Source organism: Glossina fuscipes, unplaced genomic scaffold (genome assembly GCF_014805625.2).
Source record: "Glossina fuscipes isolate IAEA_lab_2018 unplaced genomic scaffold, Yale_Gfus_2 1, whole genome shotgun sequence".
In the NCBI taxonomy this organism is placed as follows: Eukaryota; Metazoa; Arthropoda; class Insecta; order Diptera; family Glossinidae; genus Glossina; species Glossina fuscipes.
The window spans coordinates 6,281,136-6,293,764 of record NW_023998415.1 but is presented as its reverse complement, the minus strand read 5'-3'; the positions used below and the strand labels follow the sequence as shown (position 1 = coordinate 6,293,764).

Genomic DNA, 12,629 nt, shown 5'->3' with positions numbered 1-12,629 from the left:
TTTTTTTTTTTTTTTTTTTTTTTTTTTTTTTTTTTTTTTTTTTTGCAAGTTATATAACACCCTTCATATTACTATGTTTGTTATTCCTCTGGTGTTGATAATAGCGATGATGATGACGATGATGATGATGATGTTAAGGCGCCAACAAATCTCTATTGGAATGGGGAAAATGGTGAAATGATTCATACATATATATACATGTGTACGTATATGTTTAATGATATTACCCTCTTGAGGGTTGAATCTATTCTATATTTCTCCACTTTCATACAAATTAATATTTGTAAACTTCACTTAACTTATCGGTCAGTAATTCTCGGGACTGTTTTGTAGAACATCTGATTCCCAGATTTAAGAAAAGGTCGCAAGGACATTAATGAACGCTCAAAAGAGATGGCTACACTTAAGAAAACTGAAAATCTTACTCGATAACCGAGAGAAGTGAGATTGTAAAAGGGGTAACCGATATCGCATACTATTCATATTTGGACAGATGAAAAAAAAAAATCACCATTTCTCAATGACAACGGCAATAACAAAATTACATGAATTGAAGTTTAAGTTGTTGTCGCCCCTCTCCACACCCGCCGGTGTCTATTATCTGTTTGCAAGTCATACAGGTATGCTTAAGATATGCTATAGATGGAATCATTGCGGAAACTGGAGTGAAAGTGTTAGACTGAGTGACCCTCACTCTTGAAGGAGAGACTATGGGCGATGAAGAAGAAAGTTGCATTTTCTAAGAGGGAAAAATCTTTTTTTCTTATTTAGTTCTGGGAATTATTGAACAATGCATTTACTTATGACAATAGAAATATATTTCTCATAATGTTATTGTTTTGAAACACAGAGTACTAAATATAATTTTATTATAATTACTATTTCAAGGAAGTAATTGAGCGTGTGTATGTATAATTTGTTTTGTCTTTTTTTTTTTTTTTTGCTATATTGCGTGATTCTTGGCTTAGTTCCAATCACAGCTTCTGTCAAAAAATTACGCGGAATGATGCATTTAAAAATCGCGCATTAATTTCAATTGTTAGGAATGGTTCGGTTTTAAGCGGTGAACTAATACGACGCCCACTTTCAACTTTGTCTGGACAAGTAAATTATTTGTAAAAGCTATTTATGGTAATAATAATAATAATAATAATAAAAGATTCGCATACAAACAAACATTGTAATATTCTCTAGGACACTATTACAAAATATGGCAAAAATCAGTAATAAACTATAATTAATTGAACGGGATGTGTAATAGAGATGGGCGGAAACTATAAGGGGCAAAACATGGTTTTTTTTTTAAAGTTAGAATTTTTTTTCTTACATAACTTCTCTTCTTTTAACTCAATGTAAGCGATTTTTCATAGGACCTAGGATGTGATCGATAAAGAAGGAAACTCCATGTGGCAACACACAATTTTTTACTCAAAGTTAGAATTTGTTTTCTTGCATAACTTCTCTTCTTTAACTCAATGTAATGACCGCGAGCGAGTTTTCATAGGACAGATGTTGATGGTGCTCTTAGGATGCTTTTAGATTGTGATCGATAAGGAAGGAAACTCCATGTGGCAACACACAATTTTTTGCTCAAAATTAGAATTTGTTTTTCCACATAAGCGTTTTCCACGGCGATGTTTCGATTGTTTTGATGGCCGGTGATCTCTCTAAACAAATGAAAGACATCGGGGACCGGAACAATTTCTATTCCAATTCATTCGGTTTTTACAAACCCGAACAATATTGCGCCTGTTACCGTTCTTCGACCCCATTTCAACTTACTTTTGAAGATTATGCCATCGACATTCTAAAACAGCACCGATCATATTGTTGCCCACTACGTTGGCGTCCTTATCTCTTTAGGGCATTTTTTACCTGAATTCGGGGTGTAATGTTGAATATGTTCTTTATCCTTAATATATTAAATCAAGAATTCTTGTTTTTTTTTTCTCTTTTCTCATAATTCAACTTTGTTCACTAAAATATTCTCTTTTAAGAGGGATATATATATATATATACACTTGACGTTTCGAATCTTTTTTTATAGAAAGATATCTTGACGAAAGCCAGTTACCTGCAATGACGCAATGCGTTTGACTCAAATCCTTTCGCCTAGAGCATGATTTATGGTAATCAGATAACACTCACTGTGATGATGACTGAACGCGGTACGCTTTCGGCAAATCACTTTCTAATGCCCAAATATTTTCGCCTTTTTAATATCTTTAGCACATGTCAACTATCTTTTGCAACTTGACTTGTCAGCCATCGAGAATAATTTTCAAAATTTGCTTTCCTTTTCTTTTTTTTTTCTGGACTCCAGTACAATCACCTCTTTTGGGTATCAATAATGTTCGGCATTAATGGTGTTGGTACCATTATTGAGAGATGTTTTTTGTTAGAGATCACGAAAAAGCAAATCGGCCGAACTACTTGTTAGATATCTTGAAATTCTTCAAGAAGTGTTCATTCACACATGAGTACGTTCAGTTTGAATGCATGAAATTTTCTTGTATCGAATTGTTGATAGAAGAGATTAAGCACAAATCCACACAAGCATACGCACACACGTACTCGTAATCACGTGAGGCTATCTGAGCCTCAATTTAGTATCATAAATTTTTTCAATTGTTTTTGTCATTGCTACCCTCAATTAGATGGCCGGAAGAGTGAGTTTCAGTTGTTCTTTTATGATCACGTTTAAATGATCATCCGTCAGTCATTTTAAGCATTTGATATGAAGAGGCAAACTTCGTCCGTTACGTTTCGCGAAAGTGTTTCAATAAAGAAATAAATCTTATCATCACCGTCTGAAATTCACTTTTTCGATGATGCGGGAACAGGAGAAATTAAGACTATCAAAACATATATATGCTACTTACTAACTCTGAACGCCATAATATATGTGACCAGTAATTGTCTGCGTGTTTTCTCTACAGAAATTTTACTTTTGTTTGACCGCTAGAGGCACTCACTACTACTCAATGATTCAGTATCCAATATTATTGTCCTAAGTTTTGGAATTTTTAAATGTCGGTGTAGCGAAGACGAGGTAGCAGTTAAAAATACTTGAAGAAAATACATAAAACTTATGCTCACACAATAAATTCAAATACAAAATTTAAAAAACTGCAATTGCTTAGTATTTATTATATATGTGACAAAAGAAAAGTTCATAGCTCAGATCAGTGTTAATAATATGATAAACAACAAGCACAAAATTTATAACAGTTATGTGCTATTAAAATAAATATATTTATATATATATTATATATATATATGAGTAGGTAAAAAATACTTACGCTTCGCAATATGGCATTTTATTAAAACCTTTGTATGTCTTCATATTCAATGCCATGCCACATTCTGTACACTTAAAACACGTTTTATGCCAGGTCTATAATGAGAAGAAAAGCAGAGGAAGACAAAAAAAAGTAAACAATAAAAACAACAAATTAAATACAAATTCAAATACAAATGAGATTGCGATTGCGAATAGGAATACGAATAGGAATAAAAATAAACTAGTTTTTTTTATTTTTATTTTTTTTTGATTTTTTTTATTTTTTATTTTTATTTTTTAAAGGTAACAAACAACTCACACATTTCATATACAAAGCGAATCTTAGATACCTTGTTGTCTTGCGTCAAAAGTGTTATTTATGCGCGTTATGCATGTTCTGCATGTTATGCATAGTTCGTTACAATCTGTTGATTGATGCAAGACGAGCATAGCACAGTATGTTAAAAAACGATAGATAGAACGATACTACTAATGAGCCAAATTGGTAGCATTTCGATAAATGCTTCTTTGCAATCTGCAGCATCGGGAGAGTTTAGAAGTTAAACATTTTGTGGGGGTGGGGGGCGAGTCTACAATCTGGGCGAAGGCATGATAGTTTCAATAATGACCAGAACATGAACTCAGGACTTTGCATACTCCCTTCCGTACAATAGAATCACGCATCTGCTCACCCATTATAAGTACCGACTATTTAATACCGATAATTTTATAAAATTTAATTGAATATTGATAACTGTTTTTATTTATGGCAAAATGATTAGGAAATATGTAAATTTAAGGAAAAATTAAAGGAGTTTTTCATGAAAATCTATAAACAAATCTTTTGAACACAATTTCAATGCACAGTTTCTATAGGCAAATGTACTATGTGTACTATAGTACATATATATATATATATATATATATATATATCAAATTACACTAACTACACCGACAACAACAATTGGTAATTTGGAAAACGTTTCCATTTTCCTTAAGTGTTTCTTACTAATGGTGGTAAATATTTATATTTAATTTGAAATGAAAAGGTAGAGACAAAGAGGCGGATTAGAAAGTCTTAGAAACAGTTACGATAGATAGATAGATAGATAGATAGATAGATAGGTAGGTAGGTAGGTAGATTCAAGACTTCAAGAAAGGCAGATAAAAAGAGATAGGAGGTATAGAGGAGGACGCTTTAAAGCGAAACATATTCACACAATATATATTTTAGGTAGTAATTTAACTCTTTATATATTATACTACTTCGTTATAAGATATGAGTGTAATCGGTTTTGAGATTAAATTAAATAACTTAATTTGACTGTCAAGCATTAAATTACAAACAATTACTTAATGTTTTCTTAATTTAATATGATTTTATGCTCTGGAAATTCATTAATTTTACCTTTCATTTTTATTTTTTCTGCTTATCTTACACAAATCGCAATATATTGTATGATTTAATTGCATAAATTTTGCAGAAATTGTTTTTTTTAAATGGAAAGGCAAAATGTGAAATGCATATTAAAATAAATATTTTATGTATTTAACAGCATTGTTGTTGTTGTCAATCAAGATTAAAGAGCACTTTAAGGTAATTATAAACTTTATTTAACTTAACCTATAATTTGAATAGTGTTTGGCTTAGAGAGAAACTTTTTCTACTTTTCCCTCTTTTGAGGTCAAGCCATTAAATATTCCTTCTAATATTGCAAGTTTGGTGTGTAATCGAAGAGCGACTGTGTTTATTGTTAATCAAATCTAATTTAATCATATTTCGACACAAAAAAAAAAAAAAAAAAAGAAAAGCCATTGTACAGGTGCGTAAGTGACAAGTTACAATGATTATTGTAATCTTCCCCATAAACGAGTTATTGATCAAAAGTGGTAATGTATGGTGGTGCGGACAAACACAGTAGTTCTTAAAATGGACTTTATGGAAATGGAAACTTTACAAGCATTGGTCTGCCATTGCGAATCATGAACCGATTGAGAGATCACCGTAGCTAGGGATAGGGTACACAGAAGGGCCCAGTTCTTATGATCTGCCCGAGAATATTGTGTGTTTCTCGAAAATTTATCTTCCGAAGTAGCTGGCCCGGCAATGACACGTGCGTCCGTCTCTACAGCCTCTCATCCTCTTTAAGTGACACTTGACACAGACAGTCAGAGAGAGGATTGTTACAGAGAACTTAACCGTTACACAAAAGTCTGGTTTGGTTTGGTTTTCAACAATTATGGCAATTTATTCAGTATATATGTATCAGTATTACGTAAGCGTTTGATGATTCTTAGCAAGCATGAGTTAACCAAGTTACACATTCATCTCTCATTGACACTTACATCACTTCTTAAAACATTTAAGTGAATGTGATAAACTGTTGCATTATTTGTCCATTTCTTGAAATTATGATCGTCTCGTTTTGGATGTTGAAGACAATGCAATTCGATTCAAGAATTTAATTTGATTTGGCTGCAGTTGTCAAAGTGATGTGCACAGTATGATATCTCGTAAGGGAGTTCGTTTGTCTTTTTCCCGTCTGCCATTGTCATTGGTGTCATTTAACCATCAGCTGTGTTTGATGACAAAGCCAAATCTTTAACTTTTGTTCACAGACTGAAACCCACTACTACTACTACTACTACTATTACTACTACCGCTACTGCTACTACCACCACCACCACTACTACTACACTTTCCTCTTTGACTGCTCGATAGAGTTTTTATTTTTTTTCCTTTACTTTGCTACCCACGAACAGCTGCTCAAAAATTTTATCGCTTGACTGCGTGTAATTTTCTTGCTTTTTTAGAATTTTTTTTTTATTTTTTTTTTTTTAATTGTTGTTATTGCACGTTTTGTACTTAGTTTTAGGTTGGTTTTAGGGGATTTTTCTTGGTTCAATTTTTTGCTCTGGTTTTTTGGCAATTATCTATGAAATGTGTTTGCTATGTACATTCATTTTGGTTGTTACCGTTGTAGTTGGTTTTCTTTTTCTTGTCTAAGTGCAGCCAAATGTTGGAAATTAAACTACATAGAAAATTCATTTCAAACAAGACCAAACGAGGTCGTTTACTTTCGCCCGAAAACTTTTTAATCAGATCATTGACTATGAAAATTGCAGAGAACTTTTATAATGCAACGAACAAATTATATATTAGTAGTTAGCGGTTGTAGTAGAAGTGGTAATAGTAATAGTAGTGGTAATAGTAATAGTAGTAGTAGTAGTAGTAGTAGTAGTGCTAATAGTAATCAATGAGATTTTGTGATAAAAAAAGAACTAATGCCACGCCCATTTTGGATATTGGATATCTGAATTTTTCAACAGTATAAAGGATTAGGCGTTTATTTAAAAAAATACTTGGTATGATTGAATGTAAAACAATTTAAATTTAATATCGAATCACATTTATATATTGTGTGGATAGAGGGTGATGTACTTATACCCATCACCGAAGGAGGAGGAATGTATTCATTTGGTTAAAACGTTTACAACACGCAAAAGGAAGCTTCGCAGATCATAGAGTGTGTGTATGTTCTTGGTCAGTTGCAAATTCTAAAACGATGTCCGTCTGTCCGTATGTGAAAAACATTTTGTTGGTCGCAAAAATGCAACAATCGACTTCAAATTTGGCAGAACGATTGAAAGAAGTTCTTGCACGCAAATTGATATTCAAATTGGGCCAAATCGGTCAAAAGACACGCCCACAATACAATATAATCTGCGGGTAACTATGTTTTCAAAAATTAAAAGAATTTGGCTTTTTCTCGTTACTAATAAACCGCAACAGATACCACGATAAAAATGTTCATTTGCGTTCATATAGGTCGCCCTGCAGCATCTGTACAAAGTTATACAAGATTATATTTTTATTTTTTTACTTTTTTGACGGTTTTCTCTTATTACGCATTAGGTAAACAAGACGAAATGTTTAAAATTGTTTCATGCATTCCTTAAATGAAGATGCACAAATATGATGGACACCACGGCATGGCGGATGAATTTTTTCCGCATCTTTCCTATTTCCTAGGATAATGAAGATAGATATAAAAGATTCGCTCGCGGCCGATTATAATTTTCCTATTTGTTATCTTTATTCAGATAATGCTATGAATGGATATTTCATCCAAATTCATTAAATATATTACGGCAGGACATGGCCATTATTTTGGGGTCCTATATCTAACCACATAAGTTGTTTAGTAGGTAAGCATCGCGACTAGCAAGCTAGTGTTCGCGGGTCCAAATCTCAAGTTCGGTAGAGATTGCTTTGGTCGTAGCTACAGTGCGTAATCTGCCGGGTAAAGGTATAACACTTATCGACCGGGCATCCTATCGGCCACACTAACTAGCCTACGATCACACTCTGTCCATCTCTTTCTCTTTTGTGACTTTTCTCTGACCATGACCATGTTACAAGAATTGGGAACATCCCTAAAATGATTGGCTTCGTTAAAAAAAATACGACAAATGTAATTCTCTTGGGAGACACCTCATCGAATGCATACCTAAATATATGTCATACTTTTGAAATTAAGAACTTATTATTATTAGTGTTTGCGATCGCTTTACATGGATCCGTGCGTTTTTAAAAATTTTTGAAAAAAGTGAGTTGAGACAAACGGAATCATGTGAATGGACAAGAAAAACTTGATAACATTATATATATAACATATCTCGATAGAAGGTCTTGGGATCGCGCATAGATATCGCCTTTGATGATGAAACTATCGCAATGTGTAGGACTGGGTAATCATCACTGGCATCCAGTTGTTTAGCAAGAACAGCTGAAAACGAAAGCGAATGTTGAGTTTTTCATACGTGATTAAACTCAATGAGGGTAATTTTTTCGATTACCACAAAAAGATCAGTGATAACACTTTTTCTCCCCCTCTCGTCAGTTCGTGTAATTAATAAAATATAAAAGCTCGTGCATCAGGCGTTTCATTCTCTACTAGCATTGTCAGTTAAAAACTATCTATATTTTTTTTTGTAATAGTTGAGCTCAATTGATTACTGAAAGCAGATCCAACAAATCCATAAGCTTTTTAAATAGTGTACAAATTTCGTGCCATTCCAGCCATTGGTTTACAAGCTAATTGATTTAGTTTTAGTGGTTTATGACGTCCTTCGAATATCCATGATTGTGATAGACAGCTCAGCTCTTTGGAAATATTTGTATGGGACAAAAGCAGCAGAAGTTGTTTCAGTTTCTTGTGTAATATGAGCGTTCTTGTAAGCAGAACACAATCATTTTTTAAGCTTTGGTTGTTAAGCTACTGCGAATTATTTGTATAAACTTCAGCTTCCTATCTTAACTTTTACGAATATAAGTGAAAGAGTAGACACATTTTGGTCGAAATCCATATAACACCATCGATCTTATCAAAATTGATCGTAGTAGGTATTCCTACTTCGGAATTTTATATATTTCTTACTTGTTTTTTGTTTTTGAAGCGCGAGAATGGAAAAATGTCAACCTAAACAATCCAATAGTTGTACTGCCAAGTAACATATTGAATAAGCCAGAGCGAGTATGTGCGACAACTAAAATAAATGCAAACTTTTTAATTATTACTGAACAGACTTGTCTTAAAGACCATGTCGTCCTCGATACTAATTTCATCTGAATTGAATGAAAGCAAAAATAATGCCCACACATCCTCATGCATACATGCAAAAATTCGCAAACATCTCTCCACTATTGTAACATAATTACAATTAATTTGAAAGGCATTTTTTTTTTTTTTTTTTTTTTTTTGAATCTTTTTTGTAACTCCTCTAACAACGTATTTTAGTAAATGTGTGCAAAGGGACGAAATGGAATCAATTTATTAAATCAATTAAATAGGGAAAATGTCTAAACATTGAAAAACACGAAATTGCATACGATTTCATGCGCATATACGCCAATGGCAGAGACAACTAAAAGGCAAGATGGTCCAACATTTATATCAAAATTCAAATTAGGAGCTGAGCTAATTGCCGACTTTTTGTGTTTCTATTATCCACAATGCTGTAAAAATGCTGTTAATTACCACCATCTCTCTTAAATTTTTTTTTTTCTTTATTATTATATATTATTATTGTATTATATAACATGTGGCCCCGTAGGAAATATTCTATCGTAGAATATTCTAGAACATTGTAGAATATATATATCATTGCGCCAATTCACTTAAGAACACAGTACATATATATATATATATATATATATATATATATATATTCTCGTGATCTGCAAACATTTGAGAGAATGTGACATGTCACATCAAGAACCTATTAATAGAATTTGTTCCCGATACATATAATGAGAATGAAGGGCAAGGAATCAAACTACTGTTACTGATACAACAAGCAGAAACAGCAAAAAGTTCGTAAGAAACTCGTAATTTAAATTTTGAAATAAAAGTTTGGACCATCTTGTCATCTGTTAATATATATAGTCAAATTTTATCTGCCTCTAAACAAAAATTGATTGATTATTTCTTGAAGCATAATATGCTTTCGAAATTTTAGAAGTCACACTTTGCGACGATGATAAGAGCAAGCAGAACAACAAAAGCAACAATACAATGCATTTTCGGAAATGACAATAAAGTGCATCCACCCATAGATTACATGTTAATGATTTCCTTAAACTTAACAATATGTTGATATAGTTTTCGATAATCTTGAGCGTTTGAAATTAGCCGATTAGCCGATTGAAAAATACATTATTCTGATAAAGATATTTTCTCTATATTCAAGATCGATATCAATCGATTATAAATATATAGTGGGACATGTTAGAGATAAAATTAGAAAAAAAAAAAAAAAAAAGAAAACAAACAAACATGACCTGCGATAAGTTGTTGACTCTGCCAATGAAAATCTAAAAATTTGCATAAATATATAAATATATGCCGGACCTGTAAACGGTTCGTCGCTTTAGGTTCGAATACAAAAAACTTTCAATATTCGATTAAGCGAAAATGAGTCAATGCATCTATGACTTTGGAAAAAAATTTCTATAAATAATGTAAGCCGTAGTTTTAAGTTATAATCGAATTTTACGTAGTGTAAAACAGATATCATCAATATATCAACAAATGATATCATTATTAATGTACACATTTACACGTTCGCACACGCATGCAATCACTTTCAACGATACAATGCAATGAAGGAAAGCATTGTGGCATTGAAGTGTGCAAACTATTTTATGGGGGTTAATTAAATATATATATATATATATATATATATATATATATGTATATATATGTATATACATACATATATGTGTATATATTTATATATTTGTAAATACAAATATAAGTGTATAAAAAAAAAAAAAAAATATTTTTAAATATCATCTGTATTTTGATAACTACTTTTTTTTTGTTATATACATATATATATATCTGTATATGTATGCATGTATATATATATATTATGTATATATATACTTATACATATATATATGTATATATATATGTATGAGTTACGATATTTGTACCAATCTCATGTTGCACATAAATACACGAATCTACATAACTGCACTATATAGTGTACATTGCATATAAAACTAAATATGCAAATTAAGTGAACTCTTCAAGCTGTAGAAAAAACAACAAACCTCAGCAACAATAACGACAACAGTACTACGACTACTAACTACTATAAGAGCTTAAAGGAACAATGAAAAGTTAAACAACAACAAACAAGCAAAAACACTATATTATTTGCTTTGAGGCGAATCTTGAGCATTCGCTATTTCCGTGCCAATATATTTGTATATGTATAGAAAACGAAATTTAAATTTGGAAAAAATTCTAATCTACCACCAAGAGAGAGAAGAGATATCGAGAAAGAATTTGCTTCAATGCAAATGCAAATGAAATTCAAACAATTTTGATCTTTCTATTAGCTTTCTTTTGCAATTTTAATGATTGCTAAATAACATCAAGTAAGTAAGCCAGTGTAAGGCGTAAAGCGACTATATTAAGTTTGAATATACACTTTTTCAAGTACGTTTTTCGATATTGCAAACAGAATGATGAAATTAATATACTGTTATTTTCGAGCGCTATATCATGTAAAACAACCCGCTGGCTGGCTCTTTACACTCTTAAAAGTTGACAAAGTTCAATTAAATTCACAACAAAATCAACAAAAAGAAAATTAAAAGGAAAACGAAACAATATAACATGACTGACTGACTTGAGACACTGAACGATCACTTAAGCGATAAAAGCAGCTGATGTTGTTGTTAGTAAAGTGCTATTGTGAGAAGGAAATTATCTACTTATGTATCTTATATATCTACATATATATGCATATATGTATATGTTTTCACTGAAATTAGTTCACTATTTCCGTGCAAAGCATTACTAAAATTTTTATCCTCAGGGAAAAAATTATAGATCTTTTCACATTAGTTGCGATTAACTAGGGGAAGGGTTTGAGACTCTAGAGTAAGGCATAAAGAGATTGTGTAAATTGAAATGATTGAGGTAAAAAAAATAACATATATATTATATAGAACAAATGCACAAAATAATAAAAGCAATTTTTCTTTCGAATCTCTTACAATAAAAAGCGAGAAAAACACATAATCAAATAATATAATCATGTAAACCGAAAATTACTATTCTACTCTAGCATTAAATTCTTGAATTCGTGTTTTCATAGATAGATAAATGAATGAATTGCATATACATAGTTTATAGGTATGCGCAATTATTAGTCACTTTGATACTAATCGGCATTCAATAGAGCAATTATGACTTTTTCACTGCTTGATGGTGTTCCAATTCACTTTTCGTTTGTTATATATCACCAATTACCGAAGAATAAGGAGGGGTATACTCATTTTGTCAAAACGTTTGCAACACCGAGAAGGAAGCTTGCGGAAACCCGCAACAGATGCAACTATATATTCTATAGGTGGTCATCTTGCACAACATGTAGAAAGATGGAATCGATCTCTGTCTGCACAATACTATAAAATATTAAAATTTCCATCCAGACCCTACCCTACGTCTACATATTACTATTGATTGTATGAAATTTGAATCGTTCTAGGACATTTTTGTCAGTCCATCTGTCTACAATTGCCTGATGCCAATAACCGGGGGGGTTAAACGCTATATATATGAATTTCCATTAGAAAAAATCAATCCCGCCCACATAATATTATACATTACAAAAATGTATTTTTTTTTTTTTTCTTGGTAATGGGTATTAAAAAAATCCTACTTTTCCTTCTTTTTCTATTCAAGTTAGAAGCAAGTAAAAAGAGCTACATTTGTGTTTTGGGGACAGGAAGAGGAAGAATTTGCTATACGCAGTCTATTAAGAG

At 31.8% G+C, this 12,629-nt stretch overlaps 1 protein-coding gene across 7 annotated transcripts in view; it reads right to left on the bottom strand.

Annotated features, from left to right (window-relative positions):
• The window catches only part of LOC119632037 (LIM and SH3 domain protein Lasp), a 78,789-nt gene that overhangs the window by 30,383 nt on the left and 35,777 nt on the right, over positions 1-12,629 (bottom strand). For all 7 annotated transcript variants that reach the window (XM_038024718.1, XM_038024713.1, XM_038024714.1 and 4 more), the window contains exon 3: positions 3,303-3,397. In XM_038024718.1, the coding sequence (XP_037880646.1) occupies positions 3,303-3,397 (95 nt within the window). The remainder of the gene's footprint in view (positions 1-3,302; positions 3,398-12,629) is intronic.